Here is a 26,055-nt window from a genome sequence, read left to right as displayed (position 1 = left end):
GCTTAATTCCCCGGGTGTTTTGGGGGTAAAGACAAACGCTCCCACCAACTCTCCCCACCTTGAGGGATGGGACGGTGTCTACTGACACTGATATACTTTTCCAAGTGCTTAGTAGAGTGTTCTGCACCCAGCAAGTGCTCTATAAATACCATTGACCATGAGGAGGGGTAGAGTGCCTCACACAAAGCAAGTGCTCAGTAAGCACCATTGACGATGAGGAGGGGGATGAGAGAAGCGTTTAGAACAGTGCTTGGCACATAGTAAGCGCTTAACAAATGCCATCATTATTAGAAGCAGGATGAAGCCTAACTTCCTAGGTTTCATTCAATCAGTCCAATTGATTGAGCACTTACTGTGTGCAGAACACTATATTAAGCGCTTGGGAGAGTACAATAGAACAGTATTATATAACAATATATCCCTAGGGATAGTGTACAGCATTGCTCAGCCACTTCAGGGCACTGTTTGCTGTACTCACCTTCCTACCGACTTTGTTCGCTTGGGGTTATCAACGCCGTATATTCAACGGCGTCAACTAGGCTCATTTCATCGTTGCATAAATATGGAGGTGGTGGTCCTGCCCTGGGGGTGATTGGATTGCTCTCCTGGTTCTTTCTGCCCATTCAGGTCTGCAAAGGATATCGCCACTTTCTTCGTGAATATCTGTGTCACTGCTGAGACCCATGAAGTGTCTGCCCTGTGGTTCCTGTGGTACGTCAAGCAGTGTGGAGGTACCACCCGCGTCATGTCAACCACCAATGGAGGACAGGTACTGAGAAATGCCCCTTCCAGAAGACATCTCCTCCCTCGGGGGAATCATTTTAACTCTCAGAAATGCTTTCAGTGAAGGGGTTGGTTTTCTTTTGATCGGGTGTCTTGATAGCCTTGATATCCTGATAGCCTTGTCTTGATAGCCCTCTGAGGTTGGGCTTTAAAAAAAATGGTATTTGTTAAGAGCTTACTATGTGCCAGGTACTGTACTAAGCACTGGGAGCTTAGTACTGGGCTTGGATTAGAGTATATGAGACAGCTGGATGCCAAGAGTTCCAACTGGGTTTTATTTGCCCAAACCGTGCCTTTCCATAGGTAGATGCAGTGGTGGTGGTGGCAGCCATGTTGGAGTTGCTGGGTCGGTTTCCCCCTTTCTTCTTATTTCTGCAGCACTTGGGCTTTTTTTTTTTTTTTAATGTTATTTGTTAAGTGCTTGCTATGTGCCAAGGCACTTTACTAAGCACTGGAGTAGATACAAGTTAATCAGGATATACACAGTCCATGTCCCATATGGGGGTGCACAATGTTAATCCCTGTTTTACAGATGAGGTAACTGAGGCACAGAGAAGTGATTTGCCCAAAGTCACACAGCAGACAAGTGGAAGAGCCTGAATTAGAACCCAGGTCCTTCAGACTTTTCTCCCTCTCCTCTCTCTCTCCTCTCTCTCCTCCCTCCCTCCCTTCCTCTCTCTCTCCCTCTCTTTCTCCCTCTCTTTCTCTCTCTCCCTCTCTCTCTTTCTCTGTCTCTGTCTCTCTGTCTCTCTGTTTTCCCTTCTAGGCTCGCCCATCTGTTTTTAGCCTATCCCCGGAGATCCCATCTTATCCCATTTTCCACATTTGAGGAACTATTCCTCTGACTTTCTTTTCCAGGAAAGGAAGTTTGTTGGGGGCTCTGGCCAGGTGAGCGAGAGGATAATGGAATGCCTAGGAGATAGAGTGAAGCTGGAGCGGCCTGTAATCCGCATTGATCAATCAGCTGACAGTGTTGTCGTGGAGACGTTAAACCGTGAGATCTATGAGGTAAATAATTGACAAACCAGAGTAAAAAGTATAAGGCAGTCTTTCTCTTTTCTCACCAAATATTGACTGAAGCTTGGAGCAGTTTAGAAACATTCCACATTTCACAGTGCTTTTAAACAGTTCATATTTTTTTCCTCTTCCTGGGAAAACGCATATATTTTTGCTTGGGGCTCAATTTAAGAAAATATTTTTAAAACTAAGGCGTATTTTCTCAGTGATTCCATATTTTCATATGGTCATCCCTCTTTCTGTAATTTATTTTATAGGTAGTGCTTAGTACAGTGCTCTGTACAGAGTAAGCACTCAATAAATACCACTGATTGATTTCAGTGTGTCTTCCCTACTGGATTGTAAACTACCTAAAGGCAGTGACCATGCCTATTAATTCTGTTGTACTTTCCCAAGCACTTTGAATAGTACTCTGCACATTGTAGTTTTTTTATGACATTTTAGCACTTACTATGTGCCAGGAACTAAACTAAGCACTGGGGTATATACAAGTTAATCAGGTTGGACACAGATCTGTGCAATATGGGGTTCACAGTCTTAATCCCCATTTTACAGATGAGGGAACTGAAGCACAAAGAAGTTGTGATTGTCCAAGGTCACACAGCAGACGAGTGGCAGAGCCAGGATTAGAAACCAGGTTCTTCCAACTCCCAGACCAATAATAATAGCATTTATTAAGTGCTTACTATGTGCAAAGCACTGTTCTAAGCACTGGGGAGGTTACAAGGTGATTAGGTTGTCCCACAGGGGGCTCACAGTCTTAATCCCCATTTTACAGATGAGGTAACTGAGGCCCAGAGAAGTTAAGTGACTTGCCCAAAGTCACACAGCTGGCAATTGGTGGAGCTGGGATTTGAACCCCTGACCTCTGATTCCAAAGCCCGTGCTCTTTCCACTGAGTCATGCTCTGTCCACTAGGCCATGCTGCTTCCCTATTGAGTAGGTGCTCAATAAGTAGTTCGGACTGATTGTTCATCATCACCATTGTCCATTAAGTGCTTACATGGAGTAATGGCAATACGGAAATGAGTACGTTGTTCTTACCCCAATTATAGCCATTCCTTGAGATGGTTTTCCTGAGATTAGTTCTGTAGTCCTCAATCTCAACCCCTTCATTCAAACTCTGACCTATGAACCACAACCCTGGTGTTTGTGTTTTGGGACAAAAGGGTGGGAAGGGCATCTCAGAAACCGCAACCACTAGAATCAATTCTTTCATGCAGGTTCTCCATCCTGAAATCTCATGTCCAAGGCGCATCCGTCATAAAACAGGAATCCGTCAACATCAGTCAGTCGTATTTATGGAGGGCTTACTGTGTACAGAGCACTGTACTAAGCATTTGGTAAAGGAGATTATAACAGACACATTCCCTGCCCATTATGAGCTTTCACACTTAATCTGGGGAGGAAATTGCAGAGGCACAGATTTGGTGGCAGCTGCCTGAGAAATGCAGTCCCACACAGAAGAGAGGAAAAGAAGGAATCATAATCCTTTGGGGAAGACTTTCATTTAACATCTTATCGAAAGGTGCTCGATGTGAACTGCAGGCCTGGAACTTATGTTTCCTCTGTTTTCTTCCAGGCCAAATATGTTATTAGTGCAGTTCCTCCAACTTTGGGCATGAAGATACACTATAATCCACCATTACCGATGCTGAGAAACCAGCTCATTAGCCGTGTCCCTCTGGGATGTGTTATCAAATGTATAGTGTATTACAAAGAACCTTTCTGGAGGAAACACGGTAAGTAGTTATACAGCAATGCTTCCGTGGCTGTAGAACTGTACCAAAAAAAAACAAACCAAAAACAGTCCAAGGATCTTTAGGTTCAAAATGGAATTTGGATATTTTTTTTTTTTTATAAATTTGCACAGGGAGCTCAAAGATTCTTATAATGAGAATTTAATGTTTCACAGCAGAGCATTCGTGAGGGGTGCATGGTTGAGATGGTTAGTCACATTTGATCTCATTTTCTTCTTCTGTCTTTGAACTCTGGTGACATAGATTTTTGTGGCTCCATAATCATTCAAGGAGAGGAAGCCGCAGTTGGCTTGACGCTGGATGACACCAAACCTGATGGCTCTTTTCCTGCCATTATAGGGTAAGACCATTAAAACATGCCTTCCTGGGAGCAATCAATCAATCAATGGTATTTATTGAGTGCTTACTGTGCACAGTGCACTGAACTAAGAACTTGGGAGACTACAATAGAGTTGGTAAACCTGACCCAGGACCCTCAAGGAGCTTAGAGTTTAGTAGGGGAGACAGGAATTAAAATAAATAATATATATATATATATATATATATATTATATAAATAAATAATAATGTGTGTGTGTATATATATATATATATATACATATATATATATATATATATATATGAAACAAAACTCGTTGTGGGCAGGGAATGTGTCTATTGTTATATTGTATTCTCCTAAGCACTCAGTGCTTTGCATTCATTCATTCATTCAATTGTATTTATTGAGCGCTTACTGTGTGCAGAGCACTGTTTGCACACAGTAAGTGCTCAATAAATATGATTGAGTTACAGATACAAGGTCTATATTTGTGGTGCTCTACATTTTCATGTCTTGGTTGATTTGTGAAGAGGATATCCTATTATTTAAGAACCCCCCCCTCCAATTTTTTTTAAATGAAAATTTATTTTTAAAAAGTTTGCCAAAAACTCCCCCAGAATGATTTACAAGTCCACAGTTCCTTTTCTATGCTACTTAGATTTTGAGCTCCCTGAGGAACAGGGATCATATCTAATTTCCATGTGTATTCATGCCCAGTGCTTAGTAGAGAGTTTTGCACACAGTAAGCACTTAAATACTATTACCTATACCTACTAATCGTTTGATTAGTTAACAGCCCTTATTAAGTACCTTCTGAGTATACAGCACTGTACTAAACTCCCAGGAGGACACATACTCCAGGGCCTTGAGGACTTTAGTTTTCACTTCAGTCTAGACTGGGTTTACACTTTCAGTAATAATCTTGAAGTCTTTTTGTCTCCTTCAACTTTCATTCATTGTCATATTTATTGATTGCTTATTGTGTGCCGAGCACTGTACTAAACTCTTGGGGAAGTACAGTACAGCAGTAAACTTCTTAATCAAGTTGGATTTCTGAAATGAGACTTATGGTGGGGCAGTCTTTCATGACTTGTGAGCTTGTTGTGAGCAGAGTATGTGTCTACCAACTCTGTTGTATCCCAAGCACTTAGTACAATGCTCTGCATACACTAAGCCCTCAATAAATCCTATTAATTGATTGATTGACTTAGAGCATCAAAGAAGGGGCAAGTCTTTAAACCTAAATTTACAAAGGACCAAGTGGATTTCATTGTTTGCTGAAGGACTCATATCTGAGGGATAGAAATGTGCTCCCAAAAGATTGGTTTATGCCTGTTTGGGGTTAGCCACACTATTAAAGAGGGGAGGAGTGTTAAATAATGTGGGGGAAGGGGGTAGCTAAATAGTAGGGGGAAGTGAGAAGAGTCCAGGGGAGAACATTGTTAAAGCCTGCAGGTCCACGGAATGGGTGAAGGCTGGAGAGTAAACAGGCCTGTAACGGACATGATTTTCCAAATCTGCTGGCGAAGTCTGCCAAGTGGATAATTGAGAGGTGGCTGAATCTTCGTTTTACCCAGGAGAATTCTTTGGAAAAACAGGGGAAAGTGAAAACAATATAAATCAACCCATTGCTAATATGGGCCCCTCCATATTTATTCCTGTCCTTTGGTTTTTAAAGCCAAGTGCTAATGGTGAGGCTTTTTCAGTATGTGCAAGGAGAGCTGGTGAGACCATTTCACAACTGGTGGCCCTTTCTTATAATAGTAATAGTAATAATAATATTTGTTGAGCACTTACTAGGTGTCAGACAGTGTTCTAAGTGCTAGGGTAGAATCAAGATAATTAGGTCAGACAACAGTTCCTTTCCCGCAAGGGGCTCATAGTCTAATTAGGAGGGAGAAGAGATATTGCAATCCGGTTTCACAAGTGAGGAAACTGAGGCTTAGAGAAATTTAGTTTTGCACAAGGTGGGAGCTGAGGGTGATTAATTAATTAATGACCAATCCAAGTGAATGCATGACGCAAAAGGGAGAGGGAGTAAGGGAAATGAGGAATTAGTCAGGGAAGGTCTCTTGAAGGAGATGTAATTTTAGTAAGGTTTTGGAAGTGGGGAAAGTGGTGGGCTGCCATATATGAAAGAGAAGGGAATTCCAGATCAGGAATTAAGATGAGGAGGAATTATATAAAGGGTTGGTGGTGTGATAGATGAGATAGAGGTACAGTTGTATTTATTGAGCACTTACGGTGGGCAGAGTACTGTACTAAGAGCTTGGGAGAGTATAGTACAACAGAGTTGGTAGACATGATCCCTGACCACCAGAAGCTAGTGAAACTAATCTTTTCCTTTTTTCAAAAATACTCTTCTAGTTATTGTGATGTTTTCTTTTAGATTTATGTTCACCAACAAAGCCAGAAAACTTGCATGTCTCTCCAAAGAAGAAAGGTAAGAAATTAGAGTCATTTTGGATAGTATCTAGGATTTTTTTTTTCCTTTAGATGTTAGAAAATCTGGCAGTTGAGAAAATTCTAGCAGTTCACAGAGGATCCATAGGAATATCATGAAGGCAACGATTACTGAGTGGTTGCACTGCTTGATCTTTGGTTAAAGTCAATCAGTGGTATTTATTGAGCACTTACTATGTGCAGAGCACTGTACTAAGGGCTTTGGACAAATCTAAACAATAATATATATTTCCTCCCTGCTTATGGCATGGAATTGGCACTTACAAAGTGGTGAAGTGCTGGGGTAGCTTCAAAGTTATGAAATCAGAAAAAGTTCTTCTCCCGAGCAGGGCTCATAATCCATCACATCCCCATTTTGCAGACGAGGAAACTGAGGTCCAGCATCAAGCACCATGGACCAGCGACCTAGCTGGGCCTCAAACCCAGGCCTCCTGGTTCCTAGCTATCCACTTCTCTATTCTGTGCTTTATCCACTAAGCATCACTGCCACCTATACTGAAGTAATACCTTCCATGCCTAGGTGGAAGTTCTGCAACTCTTTTATCTGTCTACAGTTTCAACTTGCAAAATGCATGTAGAAGAAGGGAATATTAGGAAATAATTGAACAACCCCCACATCTCTTCTTCCCCAACAAAGCGTGTATGTCCCTGCTCCTAACAATCATTATGACAACAGGTCAAACTGGATTTTTTTTAATGGTATTTGTTATGCCCTTATTATGTGCCGGGCACTATTCTAAGCGCTAGGGTAGATACAAGCTAATTAGGTTGGACACAGTCTGTGTCCCCCATGGGGATCCCAGCCTTCATCCCCATTTTGCAGATGAGGTAACTGAGGCAGAGTGCAGTGACTTGCCCACAGTCACAGAGCAGACGGTGGCAGAGACAGTTTTAGAATCCAGGTCCTTCTGACTCCAGGCATCTTCTCTAATCCACTAGGTCATGCTGAATCTCAGCAAACCTCCCATTGTGCTTTAAAAAGTTTCGGTAGTAAAAAGAAAAATGTGCAACTTTGAATTGGTGTTAAAGGAAACTGGGTAAAATAAAGGAGACCTACATCTCATTCTTATCTTTTTTCCTTCTAGGAAGCAGAAACTCTGTGAACTCTACGCAAAGGTTTTGGGACTAGAAGAAGCTTTGCATGTAAGGCTTTTTCCAGCTTAATATATTTTTTTCACCAAAGTTTTTAGACATCTTTTGAAACCAGGAGATCTCGCATGAAGTTCGAAATTAGTTGTAAAAGCAAACTTCCTTTGAACCTTGTCATAGCTTTCAAAGCAGACTGTTATTCTAGGCATTTTCATGTATGGCTGACTGATGAGTACTGCTAAAGCCATCAATGCAGAATCACCATTGGAAAGTGATTATTAATCAGAGAGATTTATTGAGCACTTCCTATGTGGCAAGCACTATACTAAGCACTTGGGAGAGTACACTAGAGTTCGCAAAGTCATGGATCTCTTCAGCTGTGAGAGCATGCAGTTTTTTAACTGCATGGGAAAATGTTCTCCAAAAATCCCCCCAATTTTTGAGGTTGCCTTCTGGACCTCAGCTGACCACTGCTTCAATTGAACAGATTCATTTTCAAAGAAATTTGTGTGGTAGAATTGATAATTCAGGAGAAGATGGGTTGGGGTGGTGCAATTAAAAAAAAATAATTGAGCAATACAGCACTGAGAGTTCCTTCTCCATTTTGGCACAATGGTTCACTGTTCATCATCTGCCGTAATTTTTTTTCTTGTCTCCTTCTCAAGAAAGATTACAGTTTCAATCGTTGCTGTGGTCTTTTTGACAAAACACTTCCACTTTCTTTTTTCAGCCTACATTTTTGAAGGTTATTTGGGGGCAGGGCCTATATGTTTAAGGACTAGCTCAATGTTAAGGAATAGTTAAGGAATAGAGATGGTTTAAAGGTGATGTTAGTTTTAAGGAAGGTGGTCCCATGAAAATTTGCATCACAAAAATCATATACTCCGACTGAAATCCTATCATGTTTCTTCACTGAGGCATGACTCTGGGAAAACTGAAACTTATAGTGTGTCACAGGTAAGTATTTTTTACAGAGGATTTACTGTACTAATTCAGTGTCTCTTCAATCATGGCTGAAGCTCCATTCTATATAAGCAGGAATATGAGAGTGTTCACTTATCTGTGATGTGTAAATTTTCCTATTAAAAATGCAAGTGGCACATGTTTGGTATTGCATCACTAGATCTAATAGTTTGCATGGAATCTCCTACAAGCTGTCCTTGTAAGAGAAGCACTAATGCCTAGTGGAAAGAGCACGGCCCTGGGAGTCGGAGGACCTGGGTTCTAATCTGGGCTCTGCCAGTCGCTTGCTGTGTGACCCTGGGCAAGTCATCTTACTTCTTTGTGCCTCAGTTTTCTCAGTTGTAAAATGGGGATTAAATCCTTGTTCTTCCTCCTACTTAGACTGTTAGCCCCATTCAGGATAGGGATGGTGTCTGACCTAATTAACTTGAACCTGCCCCAGGATTTAGTAGAGTGTTTGACGCACAGTAAGCACTTAACAAATACCATTTAAAAAAAATTGTGTCTTGCAGCCGGTGCATTACGAAGAAAAGAACTGGTGTGAGGAGCAGTACTCTGGGGGCTGCTACACCACATACTTCCCCCCAGGAATAATGACTCAGTATGGAAGGTACTGTAGATATTCCCGCTTTGATTTGAACTCTTAAATGGCAGAAGTTGTAGAGCCAAATATTCTTTGCTGACTCGGGGGGTCATTCTTGCTGACTGGGGGGTCATTCCTCCTGTGTTGGTTTAAGGTCACATCTCCTTCAAGAAGCCTTCCCCGATTAAGTCCTCTTTTCCCCGGCTCACTCTCCCTTCTGAGTTGCCTATGCAGTTGGATCTGTGACCTTAGGATATTTCATATTCATCCCACCCCTAACCCCACAACGCTTAATATACATATCTTCAAGCTATGGATTATAAAATGCTTATTTATTCATATTATTCAATCTTATTTATTGAGCACTTACAAAGCACTGTACTAAGCTCTTGGGAGCATACAACAATAGAAACATTCCCTGCCCATAACAAGCTCACTGTCTAGAGGGATCTGTCTCCCCTTCTAATTAATGTCTGTTAATGTCTGACTCCCCCATTAGACTGTAAGTTTGTTATGGTCCCTTTACCTTGCTTTGAGAGCCCCTAATATCATGGATAGAAATTTATCATGAAAATGACTATTTAACACATATGAACCTGACATTTTAACTTAATTGTTCTAAATACCTAACAGAGGAAGGTGTCTGAGTTAAATATTACTTGTCACTCATTACTGCAGGCTATGTAAATGCAGTCTTATAAGGGAAGAGATTGTTATCTGGCATTTTATCAGTAGCATTGAGTTTGCCCCACTCCTCCCCATGGCCCAATGCAGATGTCTTTTTCTTTTTTTTTTTTAACCCTCTCTCTCTTCCATTTTAAAGGGTCATTCGCCAGCCCGTGGGCCGGATTTATTTTGCCGGGACGGAGACCGCCACATCTTGGAGCGGGTACATGGAAGGAGCAGTGGAGGCTGGAGAAAGAGCGGCTAGGGAGGTAAAGGCTGGTTTCCGCAGGCCTCAGCCATGGAGAGCGGTTCCCAAAGACATTTTGGTGAAGCAGTAGGGTCGCTCCACTTTGGTCAATGCCATCTCTGCACTCCATGCACTAATGGTAGTAAGATTGCCTGGTCCCTCTAGACAGTAAGCTCGTTGTGGGCAGGAAATGTGTGGTGGTTTCTTTTCTCCTCAAGCTTTTACAACTGGTCTCACAGAACTAAGTTCTGCAGAAAAACAGTCTTCTAAGAAGAGGCCACCATGATTGGCAGTGATATGCCACATGTGGCCAACAGTCCAACAATTGCTTGCTGTGTGACCTTGGGCACGTCACCTAACTTCTCTGTGTGTCAGTTTCCTCATCTGTAAAATGCCTGATCTCCCTCCCTCTTAGACTCTGAGCCCCAAATGGGACAAGAACTGTGTTCTAGATGTGTCTACCCCAGGGTTTAATATAGTACTGGGCACATATTAAGAGCTAAGCAAATACCATAATTATTATTAATATTATTAGAACCACAGGAGTTTATCTTAATTCCTGAGGACTTCCTTCTTCTTCTAACTCAAAATACTTGCTAGAACCCCACCAGTTCCTTGCCTACAGAATTGGAATGAAACGTCTGAAAATCAGCCTGAGCCCACTTTTTAATAAATGTCATCCCTCTGGACAGAGATTGGAGATCTTGGGATCTGTAGGAATGAGCTGCCTAGCTGACTTTTGTTTGCTTTTAATATTTTCAAGGGCAGTTATTGGTTTGGAGCATTTGGAGCTCAATTTTTTTTTCCTTTTAGAACAAAGACTGAAATTTATCATGATTCACTGAAAAAAATCCTTCCCCCCGCCAGGTACTGAATGCTATGGGGAAAATTCCAGAGGATGAAATCTGGAAGCCAGAACCAGAATCCATGGTAGGTGATTTTCTTTAGTGGAAAAATATGTTCCATTCAAATCAGATAATTTGAGAGGATTACATGAACACACACACATTCTCTCTTTCCCTCTCTCTCTTTCTCTCTCTCTCTCCCTCCCCTCCTTTCTCTCTCCTCCTCTCTTCCTGCATACTCCTCACATATATTGCTTCTCTTTTCAAAATGCTTCTCCCCAGGATAACTGTGGATGTGAACACTGACTTCATAAGCAGCAGAGCCTACATCCTCACAGAAGGATTGTGGAATTGTCCTAGGCTGGAGTGACAGTTAGATGACTGAGTTTGGGGATTTGCCCTGTGCTAATCAGGACCGGCTATAAACTTTACGGGGCCCTCTTGCAAGAAATTGGTTTTCTTCCCACCCAACTCCTCTGCCCAAGTGACATGCGACACATGATGCAGTCATACGATACTGGGGACAGAGTTGCATGTTGATAGCATGTTCAGTGTTTTGTAGAGGAGTCCTGCTGTGGAGCAGCTATGCCCTCCTGGTTCTGTATCAGGAGAGTTCTAGAGGGGTCATCTAGCTGTCACAATCCAGCTCCACCCTGACAGAGAGCATCAGAGCCCTGAGTTTCCCCTCTGACATGACACTTGTGTGTCTTCATCTGGAACTGAGAAATCTTTTCAAGATGGTGACTGTATGGGAGCACCATCAGAGAAGGGTGGAGGGGGAGAGACTCTGTATTACATCTTCAGTGCTGTCTCTGTCCCTTCTGATGTTGTGCCTGTATGGTGGCCATCTTAAATAGGTCTGATAATGCCACCATTTGGGGAACGTCCCTGGCTGCCTCCCTGAGGCAACCGCTTACCTTTCTCATTTTCTGAAGCAGGCCCTGGTGATCAGTCAGTCAATTGATCGTATGTATTTATTGAACACTTACTGTGTGCAGAGCACTGTACTAGGCATCTGACAACAATAAACGGACACATTCCTTGCCCAAAATGAGCTTACATTTGACCTTACCCAAGGGAGCTCACTGCTTCTTTCCAAAATCGTGGACTAGCGTAGTGGCAGGATCAATTTGTTTCTCCCTGTAGACACCTCATTTTATCCGAGGCTTCAGATAGGCTACCAAAGTTTCCACCACCAACACTTTCCAAATTTCAAGAGGCAGGTAGACCATGTCGCCTTATTTTAGATTTTTGGGATGCTACATTGCAACATCTGAACAGCTTCACTACGTTATAGCCGAGCTCTGTATTTCCATCCTCTGCCCTTCGCAACGTGGGGACTGACATTGATGTTGAATCTTCCCTCCTCCAGGAGGTCCCAGCCTGTCCCATCACCACCACCTTCTGGGAGAGAAACTTGCCCTCGGTCCCCGGACTCCTGAAGCTCGTCGGACTGTCCACTGTCTTTGCTTCGGCCACTGCCCTTGGAGTCTTGGCTTATAAAAGAGAGCTGCTCGTACGGCACTGAAGTTAACCCCTCACTTTAACCCGCCGCCTCCCCCTTTTATCCTCAATGTCTTTTCTGTGGGCCTCTGCTTCCCTTTCCCCCATCCATTAAGAGGGTAGAGTGGGGAAACTGTGCAAGACCAGAAAGGCAGGTAAAAGTGGTTGGATTCCTCCTGGCGGAAAGTATCCCTGCCCCACTGGTCCAAAAGTTTGATGTCTTTCTCTTTCACTTGAGAGATAAAACTAAGTCCAATTAAAGCCAAAATTCAGCATTTTGCAGGGAGACAGCATAATGTAGTTTGTGAATAATGATGATAATCTTAATGGTGGCATTTAAGCGCTTTCTATGTGTCAAGCAATGGGGAAGATACAATAGAATCAGATCAAAGCTTCTGAGCAATAAGGTATGAGGGGCACAGATGCCCTGAAATCAAAGTCTGCTGAAATTTTGCAATTTATGAAATATGATCAGGGAGTTTGGAAAAAAATCAATTTGAATCCTTCATGCATACATGCCTACGTACATACCCTGGGTGTGAATTGAGATAGCTTGTTGTTAGTGATGCTTTTTTTGCAACCAATTGTAAGTTTTACATCCTGTTTTGCTCTCACCCGAGTGCTTTTTAACCTAATTATATAAAGTCTGATATTCCACTGGATTATTCTCCTGGATTTCTTTCATTTAAGGCAAATGTGTTTTGGTATTCCACACTGTTGTTCCAATGAGAGCTGAGGGTAGTAATTGTCCAAGGAAAGTTGGTGGTTTGATCAGTCCCTGGTTTTGTTGAGCACCTGTTGTGGGCAGAGCACTGTACTAAGCACTTGGGAGAGGACAATAGAATTATCAGAGAAGATTCCTGCCTTCAAGGAACTCTCAGTCTAGCAGGATTAAGCCAAGGTAAGTCTTGATCTCAAATGTAAACAGTTGCTTGAGACCTCAGAGAACCACCATAATGGCCAACTGAGACACACAATTGCCTTTGGGAGTTTTGGCTTCTTGGACGATCTTCAGAAAGAAAATATCACTCATTAAGAAAAGTTCACTTTTTAACAAACTCCCATACTTTAGGGGTTTCCTCTGTTCCCAAAAAGTGTAACTTAAAAACAACTCTTAAATGATACTGGCATGCAGACCTCCCTCATGCTGGTCCTCAAAGTTGGGGTCTTGAGTTTTATTGGGGTCTGTCCCCTAAGACTTCTTTTCACAGGCTGTAAGGCTGGACTCCAGTGGACCCTGCCCTGCATCATGGTTGGGGCTGGCAGAAGCTTGGTGCAGTGTTCTTGGGTGATGTCAAGTAAATGGAAACAAGGTAATCAATCAATGGTATTGATCACTTACTATGTGCAGAGCACTGTTCTAAGCACTTGAGAGAGTACAGTTTAACAGAATTAGCAGACATGTTCCTTACCTTTGTAATAACAATGATGGTGATGATGATGATGATTGTGATATTTATGAAGCTGTACTAAGTGCCTGAGTAGATACAAGAAAATCAGGTCAAACTCAGTCCCTGTCCCACATAGGGCTCCCAGTCTAATGGGGAGGGAGACCAGGCATTTTATCCCCATTTTTCAGATGAGGAAAGAGAGACATGAAGAAGTTAAGTGGTTTGCCTAAGGTCAGGTCGCAGACAAGTGGCAGAGCTAGTGAGTCCAGGGCCTCACCGTAGCCTAGGTGCCCCAGGCTGGCAGCAGTGGGGGAAACTCTGGCCTGGTTCAGTCTTCAGGGGCAAGAATGGCTTGGGAACTTTCCTAGCTCCAGGCAGGGCCTCTCCTGGCATTAGCTCCCACAGAGGCTGGAGCGGACCTCGGGGGCTGTGGTATTGGAGCCATTGCCCGCAATGCGCTGGGGCAGAGAAGGCCCAACCCAAGTCAGCACTGCCCTGGGGTAGGAGCGACTCTGAGCTGTCGTGGTTTTCTCAAACAGCCCTATCTGCCCTTTTTCCCTAGTCATAGCAGTTAGATAGCTGGGTGTGGCAAAATCCCCTAAAATAGCCAGTAGTAGTTTAGGGGTCAGTAGTTCTTATTTTAAGGAAAATCTTTCCTGAGTTCAGGTTTCTTGTTAGAAATTTCTCAAAGCAGTGAGAATTTCAGATTTCTCAAAGCAGTGAGGCCATGCTTTGTCTGGCCCTGGACAGAGGAATAGGAGTACGAGGACATTAATACATGCGTTTTGGTGTTAATGTTGTGGAGAAAGTTACAGTGCAAGTACACAACCTACATCGTGCAAGTAATTTGAGGTATTTCTTTTACTTTCTGGTTGTCTGGTATTTTGGGGTGCTTTCGGCGTTCTCACTACTCCTACCTGTTGCCTGTGGGCCCCAGGGAACTGGACAAGGAGGACAGTTAATAGACAGGAAGTAACTCATTCCCAAGAATGGGAGTATCGTGAAGCCATGGAAGCAGGAGACAGGTGAGACCGGAAGAAGCAGGCTGATAGGAAGAGATTACTAGGTATCAACACAAGGTGTGATGTGAGAGGCTGGATTCGGATCGACTGCTGCTTCCTCTGTAAACTGTCTAGCTGACAGCTGGTTTTCTAGGCACCTTCCACGTCTTGCTAGTGAGACTAGCCATTGCTACTGCTGATGGGAAATCTGAAATGGAGTGATTAACCTGCTAAAGGTCACAGGGCGTCCCACTATTGGGGCTAGCTTAGAAAAGAGTGAAGAGGGGATGGATTAAAGGCGGCAGATGGGGTAAAAGGAAATCACCCTTCCTGGACTCCCATGAGGTCAGATCTTAGTGTGCTTCAGGGGTTGGCTGCAGGCCTCTTTAGGGTAGGGATGTTGTCATTTTGAGACTCTCTCCACTGAGACAGGGAGGAAAACAAGTATGACACACAGTCTGGGGTGCAGAGACACCAGAAACGGCAGCAGCTTCTTTCCAGACCATTGAGGAAATACTCAAGGTTTGGGGTGATAAGACCTGATAATAATAATAATAATGGCATTTATTAAGCACTTACTATGTGGAAAGCACTGTTCTAAGTGCTGGGGAGGTCACAAGGTGATCAGGTTGTCCTATGGGGGGCTCACAGTCTTAATCCCCATTTTACGGATGAGGTAATAGAAAAAAGAGACATTGTAAAAGCCTGTGTGTCCATATGCTCCTTGTCTTTGAAATACACCCAAGCCAGTTTGACTTTAAGGTGCCCTTATCCTTTAACAAGCCACCTGGAATAATCCTCCACTCCACCCCTTACTTCCCCTCAAGGAGCAGCATGACCTAGTGGAAAGAGCACGGGCCTTGAGAGTCAGAGGACCTGGGTTCTAATCCCGTTCCGGTACATGCCTGCTGTATGACAATGGACAATTCACTTCACTTTACTTCTCGGTGCCCCAGTTTCTCCATCAGGAGAGGCAGCGTGGCTCAGTGGAAAGAGCCCAGGCTTTGGAGTCAGAGGTCATGGGTTCAAATCCCAGCTCCGCCACTTGTCAGCTGTGTGACTTTGGGCAGGTCACTTAACTTCTCTGGGCCTCAGTTATCTCATCTGTAAAAATGGGGATTAAAACTGCGAGCCCCCCGATGGGACAACCTGATCACCTTGTAACCTCCCCAGCGCTTAGAACAGTGCTTTGCACATAGTAAGCGTTTAATAAATGCCATCATTATTTATTATTTACTTATCATAAAATGGGGATTCAATACCCTTTCCTCCCTTCTACTTAGATTGTCAGCCCCACGTGAGACAGGGATTGTGTCTAACCTAATTATCGTTTAGTATGGTGCTTGGTATATAGCAAGCACTTAACAAATACCACAATTATTGTTACTACTATACCAGGGAATAATGTCAAATATCTAGACCTAAGGTCTGAACTACTCTGGAGAATTGAGATGTATAATTGGCTTGTTCGAGCCAACACTCCCTCTAGTGAGAAGCACCATGGCCTAGTGGATAGAGGACCTGCGTTCTAATCCCTGCTCCCCCACTTGTCTGCTGTGTGACCTTGGGCAAGTCACTTAGCTCTCTGTGCCTCAGTTACCACATCTGTAAAATGGGGGTTAAGACTGTGAGCCCCTTATGGGACAGGGACTGATTAATTTGTATCTACCCCAGCACATAGAACAGGGCTTGACACATAGTAAGCACTTAACAAATACCATCATCATCATTATCATTATTATTATTATTTCTTGGCCAGTGCAGGAGAGCATTCCTGGACCCCAAAACTGTCTCCTTCCAATAAAACGACATCTCAGGTAGAAAGGAGGGGAGTTGCGTAAATGGGATAAGAAGGACTTCTTTCCTAGCAGAGAGAGCCAATTAGACCAATTGCAGCTTCCCAAATGAAAATTTGGGATCCTGTGCAGTTTTCCAGAATCCCCTGGGCTCTGCAAATTTCCACAAAGACTTTTTTCACGTATGCCTTTACGATGTTCTCATGTATATAATGCAAGACAGATTATGTTTTTCTCCATTGCTTCTGTCAGGGTGAACCAGAAAGCGATGTCTTCTCATCAACTTCAAATCCAAAGTCTTATGAATGGCAGCCCGAATGGACAGAAGGAGAAACACTAGCCTTTCCGATAAGGTAAATATATACTGGTTCTGTATTTGGATGCACTGAATAGCTTTTTATTAATTCCTGACATAAACATTTCAGGGAGGGGAGGGTTGGCAAAGAAGTGTCTGGAATTCTTTGGAACAATCCATGGATAGTGATGTCCACTATCCATTACTGCCAAAGCCTTCTTTCTCGGAGGTCACTGTATTAAACTCCAGCTTCAAAAATGAGTAATTGCACCATGAAGAGGTGGATAGAGGCTGAGGAATGAAATTACGTGTGTCCACTTATCCCTGTTCCCCCTGCCTCCTTAGCCCTGGGATTTTGCAAGAGTTTTAAGCCTTATTATTACTATCATCATCATTATTATTATATTTAAGCCCTTATGTGCCAAGTACTGTTATAAGCACTGGGGTAGATACAATAATCACATTGGCCCCTGTCCCATATGGGGCGCACAGTCTAAGTAGGAGGGACAAAAAGACTTTTATCTTCATTTTATAGATGAGGAAACTGAAACTCAGAGAAGTGAAGTGACTTACCCTAGGTCACACAGCAGGCAACTGGCAGAGCAAGGATTAGAACCCATGTCCTCTGACTCCTAGGCCAATCCTTTTTCCACTAGGTTATGCTGATCCTCAAGACTTGTGGAAAATAGAGTAGGAAATAAGCACAAGATTTGCTAAAGGTCTGGAATGATCTTTCAGTCTCAACCTGCAGCCTTAAGGGCATGCTTTCTCCAAGATTCATCCAGAGACCTGAATCTCAGATGAGGGAGGCATATGACTTTTTCCCTGGAGCTTATTTTCAATAAGGAAATTTTCCTCCAGGGCCTTGGTAGATCTTAAGTGAACCATGGCAATAAATAAATACCCCTCTGTTGGATTCTGACTTGAACCTCAGAGACCCTGGGGAGATCTGAAGAACGTGCCTGTCAGTTATATCTGCCAGATTGACTTTGTGGTGCTAACTGGCTGATTAAATTTCCTTTTTGGCGTATGACCAGCTCAAGCAAGATGGCTAGAGAATCATGCTTGAATTCAGTAAAAATGAGGTTAGCCTTAGGTATTAACATCACGGAAGGAGGTAAGGCTCCTGATAGCAACCTTGGAGTGGCACACACTCCCTCCTCCTCTCCCCTGCTCCCTCCCCCAGCTAGGAATAGGCCAGTGGGCTGACCCAAAGGGCCAGGAGGCATAGTCAGTCAATCTTATTTATTGAGTGCTTACTGTGTGCAGAGCACTGTACTAAGCCCTTGGGAGAGTACAATATAACAACGAGCTTACAGTCTAGAGGGGGAGACAGACATTAATATAAATTACAGATGTGTTCATAAGTGCTGGGGGCTGGGAGAGAGGATAAATAAAGGAAGTAAGGGTGACACAGGAGAGTTGAAGAAAAGGAAAGACGGCTTAGGCAGGGAAGTCCTCTAGGAGGAGATGGGCCTTTAATAAGGCTTTGAAGAGGGGAAGAGTCATTGTCTGTTGGATAGGAGGAGGGAAGGCATGTGGATGAGATGTCGGCGGCAAGATGGACGCGATCAAGGGACAGTGAAAAGGTTAGCAACCGAGGAGCAAAGTATTTAGGCCAGGGTGTAGTAGAAGAGCAGTGAGGTGAGGTAGGAAGGGGCAAGGTGGCTGAGTATTTTAAAGCCAGTAATAATAATAATAATAATAATAATGGCATTTATTAAGCGCTTACTATGTGCAAAGCACTGTTCTAAGTGCTGGGGAGGTTACAAGGTGATCAGGTTGTCCCATGTGGGGCTCACAGTCTTAATCCCCATTGCACAGATGAGGGAACTGAGGCACAGTGAAGTTAAGTGACTTGCCCAAAGTCACACAGCTGAAAATTGGCAGAGTGAGGAGTTGGCTGCAGAAAAGCAATATGGCTTAGTGGAAAGAACACAGACTTGGGAGTCAAAGAATGTGGGTTCTAATCCCGGCACTGTCACTTGTCTGCTGTGTGACCTTGGGCAAGCCACTTCACTTCTCTGTGCCTCAGTTACGTCATCTGTAAAGTGGTGATTAAGACTGTGAGCCCCACGTGGATAACCTGATTACTTCGTTTCTACCCCAGCACATAGAACAGTGCTTGGCACATAGCGCTTAACAAATACCATAATTGTTATTATTATGCAGAGGTGGATGGGCAGCCACTGGAGGTTCTCGAGGAATGGGGTAACATGGCCAGAACGTTTTTGTAGAAAAATGATTAGGGTAACATGGCCAGAACGTTTTTGTAGAAAAATGATTAGGGCAGAAGAATGAAGTACGGAGTGGGGAGAGCCACTTGATACAGTACTCAAGGTGGGATAGGATAAACGATTGGTTTAATGTGTTAGCAGTTTGGATGGAGATGAAAGGATGAAATGAATGAATAATGTAATGATTTACTTATAGGCTGACCTAGGAAGGAAATCTACTTATCGGCCAGCAGATGGTGGGGTATTTCAAGGTTCTAATGGGCCACCCTCTGGACTGTCAGCAGGCTTGACTTAATAATAATAATGGCATTTATTAAGCGCTTACTATGTGCAAAACACTGATCTAAGCATTGGGGAGGTTACAGGGTGATCAAGTTGTCCCATGGGGTCTCACAGTCTTAATCCCCATTTTACAGATGAGGTAACAGGCACAGAGAAGTTAAATGACTTGCCCAAAGTCACACAACTGGTGCAGCTGGGATTTGAACCCCTGACCTCTGACTCCAAAGCCCATGCTCTTTCAGAAAAAACCATCTGAAAAGTGGTTTTCTGCGAGGACTTTCACCCAAGGATAAAAATCCAGGCCAGTACTCTCTTCCTGAAATTCCAAAGGACAGGGTTGTTTTGCAGGATTCTTGCAGTGACTTAGGATATTTTGTACAATGGCATCTTTTGCCCCAGGAATTATAATACACTAATTTCTCGGCAACTGATTATTGTTCTAACAGAAATAATAATAATTGCGGCATTTGTTAAGCACTCACTATGTGACTGGTGTTGTACTAGATATGGGATAGATACAAATTAGGTCAGACACAGTCCGTGCCCCACGTGGGGTTCCCAATCTAAGAGGGTGGGAGAACAGGATTTTAATTCCCATTTTACAGGTAAGGAAACTGAGGTACAGAGAAGTTCAGTGACTTGCCAAAGGTCACACTCAAGTAGTGGAGTCAGTCTTCTGACACCGAGACCTGTGCTTTGTTCTCTGGGGTTTAGGAATAAGTTTAACTAAACCCAAATGATGTTGATGATTTTGCTTCTATAGGATCAGCATTTGAAAAGACACTGACTTATTTGTTCTTAGATTGTTGGAATCTTTGTTTTAACTACACATGCTGGGCAAACTAAGTGGAAAGTCCAGAGTAACCATCATTATTGCCTAAATGTCATCTCTAAGCCACTGGCAAAGGAGCTTAGAGTCGTTGTAGCCTCAGGGTTTTTTTTTTATCTTGTAGAGAAAACTTTAGATAATTTCCCTCCTCTTCCTGGTCATACTCCCCCAACTGCCACTTAGCAGTTTTCTACTTATCATTTTGCTTCTATTTATCATCTGTAATGATTGCATTTGACTTTTTCTGTCCGTGTGTCTCCCCTGTCAGATTGCAGGCTTCTTGAGGGCAAAAATCATTCTTTTGATTTAGGTTATTAAGAACCCACAAATCAATTTAAATGCTCAGACTGCAGGAAGTACTCAGTAAGTGTTGGGGGTGGTGATGATGAACCAATTCTACCCAGAACACCCCAAAATAGAATCTTGTAGTTTGGTGGTTTGGGGAATTACTTTTTTTGTTTTTTTTGAGAGCAAGGACGGGGGAAGGAACTGTGTGATTTGCAATGGTTGTAAAACTGTAGTACATGCCATGTTTTTCTGGCTGAAGCGGTACAAGAACATGGTAACTTGGTCTTTATATTTTGAATTTCAGAAACTATTTGTAATTTTAGTAATAGTACTAAAAGAATGGCATTTATTAGTTCCACCCAAACTAAAATAATAATTATAGTATTTTTGCTGTTTGCTTCATTTGTCCTTCTATAGGAGAGAGAGACTGGCTATAAGAGTAGTGAATCCCATCCCTGAGCCCCTTGAAACCTCATCAGCTGGTGTTTTAGCTACTGGTAGGTATCTTTCTTTGTTCCTCAGTGTGGAGTGGAACTCCTCACCTGGACTGTCTTGCTGACAAGCAGAGCTAAGCCATCAGTAAGAATTTACAAAATGGCTACTAGTTTAGTCCTAGTGTCTAATGAAAATGAAGACTCCTAGTGGCTTCACACTGGCCACTGCTGGCTCTCAAAAATCCCACACCACCTATCCCAAACCTTGCCCAACACACAGGGTACTGATTAGCTGGAGTCCAGACTGCCAAACCAAATAGCCCCCTGTCTAAAACTGGTGTTTGAGTGCAAGAAATGATGTGAGAAGTATACTCATTTTAATGCTAGGTCTATAGTGGTGTAACATATGTTTAAATGTATAATCTTCTCAGGCTAAGTTTACAAGTAGCAAGCATGTCTTCACTTAAAAGTGCAATTAAAGTTTCCTTTTAAATGTGATAACCTGAGCTACAGCAAGACAAAGTGGTAATGATGGGTAGGGGTTGATCTGGAAAGATAGCTCAGGAATCCTGAACTCCCCCTGCCCTTAACTCCTGAGCTAATAGTCCTTACCTAGTCATTCCTGGAATTAGTAACATGCCTGCATTATCTATCCCCAGTTGCCTTATTGTTGTTGTTATTCTTTCAGTGCTGACGTCTGCCCATCAGCTGTGAGAGAGAGCTTCACTCCCATTTGATGTTTCTGGCTCTGGAGAGGCCTGTGGGTGAAGGACACCTGGAACCTTCCTCTGAGGTAAGGCCTGATTCCCTCAGCCTTGGCCTCTCTGCCTACCAACCAAAGGACAGGTTTGTAAATAGAGGAGGCAGACTGAAACGGGGACAATATTCACTACTTTATTAGCAAACAAGACAGCAGGATAAAGGCAAAACCTTACTGCAGAGACCAGGAACACACCCCCTCCCATTCACTCCCTCACACAAAAATGACAGGCAGATGCTTCGGTCACTAAACAGACAACCAAATTGAATGTAAAGCCCCTCTCTCTCCCACCTTTTCCCTTAACACAGCATTAGATTGGATGCCACAACTAATCCCCACCCAGCATCTATGCTGGAGATCAGACTAGAGTGTTTAAATTCAAGCTTTAGGGTCGGGAAGGAGAGGTCCGCAGCTCAAGTTTAGGGCTGAAGTTGGTGCTCCCTGAAAACAGTTGTGCAAGTCTGAGAAATGGGCATAAGGGAGAAGAGCTGGCAGTCAGGAACCCAGCGTGACTGTCCCCACACAGGATGAGCCAAGAGGTCACTTTCCAACTCCCCCATCCCCTGGACCTCACACTGGGATGCGGAGCAAGGCAGCCTTCACTGCTCCCTCCACCTTGGCCCGCCCCCCACTGACCCCCCAAAAAGTAGTCTCTCCTTGTCTTCTCCTTTAGTTATGGAAGATTTCACAGGAGGGATGTTGGCTTTGATTTTTGTTCAGACTCTACCAAACTGAGCTGGTTCACCCTGTAAAGCCATTTGAATTCTCTACTTTTATAATTATTTCCAATGCTCTGTCAGGATTCCAAACCAGGGGCAAGATTTATTCAAAGCGCTTAGAACAGTGTTTTGCACATAATAAGCGCTTAACAAATGCCATCATTACTATTCACAGGAACTGTCAGCAAACCTGGCCCTCACATGCCTTTCTTTTCCCACAGTGTTCAGGGAACAGTGTTAGTGTTAGCCTGGCTATTCTGGAGAAAGCTACCAGGCCAGCCTTGTTTCAGGACTGGATCTTTAATGTATGGAACCACTCCTGAAAAGAGATTTAAAAATTTATTCATAAACCATATTTGTTTTTATCTTAAGAAAAAGGTAAACAGGTTATAGAAATGACTCTTTCCTACAGGATTTGGCACTTAACTTCCAGAAGTTCCAAAATTGACACCATGGCTTCAGTCTATCAAATGACACAAATTAATCGACATAGATCAGGGGCTGAGTCGACCGTATTTCTATTGGGACTGATTGGGAGAAGTTTTTGGTTACGTGAACAGTGACTGGGATAAAATTGGCTTGTTAAATCAGTGCAAAAAAATAGGGTCCAATGTTACAGCTTTCATTTTTTTCTAGGTTCTCCTTTTCCTGGTTTGGGGAAGGAATAACAGAGAGAGAATGGAGGAAATGCCTCAGTTTTGCTGGAGCAGTCGGCTTCTGAAGACCACTAACCCTACAGCTGCTGCTGAAGCAGACAATCCAATGAGCTTCAGCAGTCCAGGGACCGAGGGCAAGTTCCTTTCCCAGAAGGTGGTGGTGATTGGTCGGCCTACGACATCCTGGAGGGGGAACAAGAATATCCATGTCTGGGCATCTGAGGTAATGATAATAATAATTGTGGTATTTGTTAAGTGCTTATTATGTGCCGGGCACTGTAATAAGTGCTGGGATGGATACAAGCAAATCAGGTTGGACACTTTTGCTGACTCAAGAGGGACTCACAATCTTCATTTTACAGATGAGGTAACAGGCCCAGAGAAGTGAAGGGACTTGCCCAAGGTCACACAGCAGTTAAGTGGCAGAGCCAGGAGTAGAAGCTGTGACCTTCCGAATCCCAGGCCCGTGCTCTATCACTATGCCGTTCTGCTTCTCTGAGGTGAAGGAGGAGGAAGCCACAGTATTTGTGAAGCAGCTCTGGGCGGGGAAAGCACTTTACTAAGTGCTGGGAAAAGACAGGAGTGAGAAAACTAGACCTGGTCCCCAAGTGGCTACCATTATCTGAGACTTCAGGGGAAGAGGGAGATGGTGCCAGACCAGTGAGGTCCTAAATCTCCCTTGGTTTGAGGAGTGAACAGATGGTACCTGCTATGTGAGTTGCTACGGGTCGAAGAGCTGGAAGAATTTACCTGGGATTCTGGCTCCGCCTTACAAATTTCACTCTTTGATATCTTCCCCATGGCGTACAAAACCTGGAATCCGAAAAGATGGCCACCACAGTGATGTTACACAGAGCTTAGCGGGTCTGATGTCATGCACACACACAACAGGGGATGGACAACATCTTGGGGGGCACGAGGAGCCCCGGTCCCAGAAGCTACCCTTGAGGGTAGCCGAGCAAAATGACGCACTGACAACCAGCAAGTTTGGGTGGTGTCCAGATCTGGTTCAGATTGTTTGGGCAAATGTGGCCTCTCTACATCTGAAGATGCCACACATCCGCTTGAATGATCTGGTCGGGGAGTCCTCAGATAACTGTGGTCTCCCTGTGGCACCTGAGGTCTGAACTGAGTGAGCCAGGATCTGTCTCCCCTCCAGAATGACTCCTACTCCAAATGCATGAAAGGTGACCAAGCTGTTCATCTCAGCAGGGCTGCATGGGAGCAGCACCGGCTACTTATCTCTGCTTCTGAGGATGAGGAGAAGATTGGCTTAGTTATGAGCCGAAAACCTCTGAACTCCTCCTAGCCACGCAGATTAGAGCTAGGCCTCTACACTCTGGGCAAGGGAACAAAGATAGTACACCCTTTGTACTCTGAAAAATCTTGAATTAATGTTGAGAAATTTCTCTGTTCCAGGGGCTACGGTAGCTGTGTGTCAACTGGGAAAGCGCCAACACCATTCAAGGTATTTTGCCCAATGATGACTGCTAACTATAATATAGTATTTTTGCATCTGGAGCTTTGAATAAGCCCCAGGCTAGTGTGTGCTGAGGGAACATCGCCTCCCCCATTTCTAGTCACGGCCAAAGCATATCTGCCTCTCAGCTGAAATGTTCCCACCCAAAGAAAACAAGCCACTCTTTTTTGCACAGTCTACCAGAGAGCTAGAGTGAGCCTGCAAGGAGCCACGATTTTAGCTGAGTCAGAACTTTAGCTTATTGACTGGTGAAGGGCCTGGAGTTCTGAGGACTCTTCAGTTATCCACAGTTCCCTAGTTACCCCTGCAAGGACCAGAGCCATTCTTTCACTTCAGCTCAAGGGGCAGAGTGGCAAAGGACCAGTTGGTTGGGCAGTGGCTGGATTGACCAGTGTCTGTGAGTCTCAACAGGATGGACAAACGTCCAGAATGTTGAGCCAAAGCCCAAGGTGTTCAGAGGAGAAACAGGGGCCCCTTCTTTCTGACCTCTCTTGCTGCTCTCTCTCCAGCCTGCACTGCACCCTCCATGTACCCGCTCCACTGCGTGGCGGTCTCTGTACCAGCAAAATAGATCCTGTCAACCGGCTGGCGAATGATCCTGTAAAGTGAAATGGAGCGATCAAAGAAAGGTGAGCTGCTCAGGGGCTTCCTGGGGGGATAGCTCAAGGAGGAAAGGACAGTTTGACCAGGGCTAAGGGGTGACAACCCCTCTCATGCTGATTGCTAGGGCAACCATGATTCAGGCTCCCTCCTTCAGCATCCTGTTGCCTCGGTAACAGCTCCTCGGGTTAGGGATCACCTGTGGGGCAGTGGCTTGTGGGGACATGGGGTCTCCTTGTAGACCGGGGACCCAAGGGGCACGCCTTAGGTGATGAAACTAAGTGAATTTTTGTTTACGGTACCTTCCGTACTGAGTCATTATTCCTGGGGGGAAGTATGCAGTGTAGCAGCCTCCAGAATACTGCTCCTCACACCAGTTCTTCTCTATGTAATGCACCGGCTGCAGGACCAGCATTCAGTGTCAGGGGAGCACAAGTGAAAGAACCATCCATTAGAGCTTTGCAAATATGGAAGAAAATGTTTCTCAGCTCAGAGATAAATGATATGTATTCTTCAAGACCCAGCTAATTCAGCAGCAATCTTATTATGAATACTAGAGGCCCTGTTATCAGATTGGTTTCATAAACGTCTAAGTTGTTGCCTAAGCCTTTTCTCTTCCAGTCAGGCAGAGTATAAGAAGGGATAACAACAAATACCACAATTATTATTATCAGTATTATTATTATTATTAATAATAAGTGCTTATGTGCCAAGCACTGTTCTAAGCATTAAGGTAGGTGCAAGATAATCAGGTTGGACACAGTCCCTATTCCAAATGAGGCCCTCAGTCTGAGGAGGGAGAACAACTACTGAATCCCATTTTTTTTTTTTTTTTTTTTTACAGATAAGGAAAACAAGGCACAGAGAAGTGATTTGCCCAAGGTCACACAGCAGGCAACTGCCACAGCCAAGTTTAGAACCAAGGTTCTCTTCCTCACAGGCCCGTGGTCTTTCCCCTCAGCCACACTGCTTCTCTGTCTGCGGGAGTAAGGTAAGACATCCATTTGTTGGAGACAATCTTGGCACTGACCTGTTCATCTGATTATTGGA

At 43.8% G+C, this 26,055-nt stretch overlaps 2 protein-coding genes and 1 long non-coding RNA gene across 3 annotated transcripts in view; 2 read left to right on the top strand and 1 right to left on the bottom strand.

The window, feature by feature from the left end:
* LOC119940154 (amine oxidase [flavin-containing] B-like) overlaps positions 1-12,899 on the top strand; it is a 42,733-nt gene extending 29,834 nt beyond the window's left edge. The window contains exons 6-15 of the mRNA XM_038760229.1: positions 628-769; positions 1,642-1,791; positions 3,383-3,542; positions 3,804-3,900; positions 6,268-6,321; positions 7,427-7,484; positions 8,906-9,003; positions 9,800-9,911; positions 10,757-10,819; positions 12,107-12,899. Coding sequence (XP_038616157.1) covers positions 628-769; positions 1,642-1,791; positions 3,383-3,542; positions 3,804-3,900; positions 6,268-6,321; positions 7,427-7,484; positions 8,906-9,003; positions 9,800-9,911; positions 10,757-10,819; positions 12,107-12,262 — 1,090 coding nt within the window. The 3' untranslated portion in view covers positions 12,263-12,899. The remainder of the gene's footprint in view (positions 1-627; positions 770-1,641; positions 1,792-3,382; positions 3,543-3,803; positions 3,901-6,267; positions 6,322-7,426; positions 7,485-8,905; positions 9,004-9,799; positions 9,912-10,756; positions 10,820-12,106) is intronic.
* Positions 12,900-21,670: 8,771 nt separating this feature from the next.
* The window catches only part of MAOA (monoamine oxidase A), a 56,282-nt gene continuing 51,897 nt past the window's right edge, over positions 21,671-26,055 (bottom strand). Inside the window, exons 12-15 of the mRNA XM_038759990.1 lie at positions 25,308-25,405; positions 24,892-25,003; positions 23,676-23,738; positions 21,671-23,108 (exon numbers count right to left, since the gene is read on the bottom strand). Coding sequence (XP_038615918.1) covers positions 22,962-23,108; positions 23,676-23,738; positions 24,892-25,003; positions 25,308-25,405 — 420 coding nt within the window. The 3' untranslated portion in view covers positions 21,671-22,961. The remainder of the gene's footprint in view (positions 23,109-23,675; positions 23,739-24,891; positions 25,004-25,307; positions 25,406-26,055) is intronic.
* On the top strand, positions 23,060-25,887 carry LOC119939960. The gene is made up of 4 exons (XR_005454864.1): positions 23,060-23,148; positions 24,345-24,393; positions 24,915-25,034; positions 25,850-25,887. It is a non-coding gene; the product is annotated as an uncharacterized LOC119939960 (long non-coding RNA).

The sequence above is a fragment of the Tachyglossus aculeatus genome, chromosome 18, assembly GCF_015852505.1.
Source record: "Tachyglossus aculeatus isolate mTacAcu1 chromosome 18, mTacAcu1.pri, whole genome shotgun sequence".
Classification (NCBI taxonomy): domain Eukaryota; kingdom Metazoa; phylum Chordata; class Mammalia; order Monotremata; family Tachyglossidae; genus Tachyglossus; species Tachyglossus aculeatus.
Note: the sequence above shows the minus strand (reverse complement) of the source record. Positions and strands in the feature narration are given on the sequence as shown.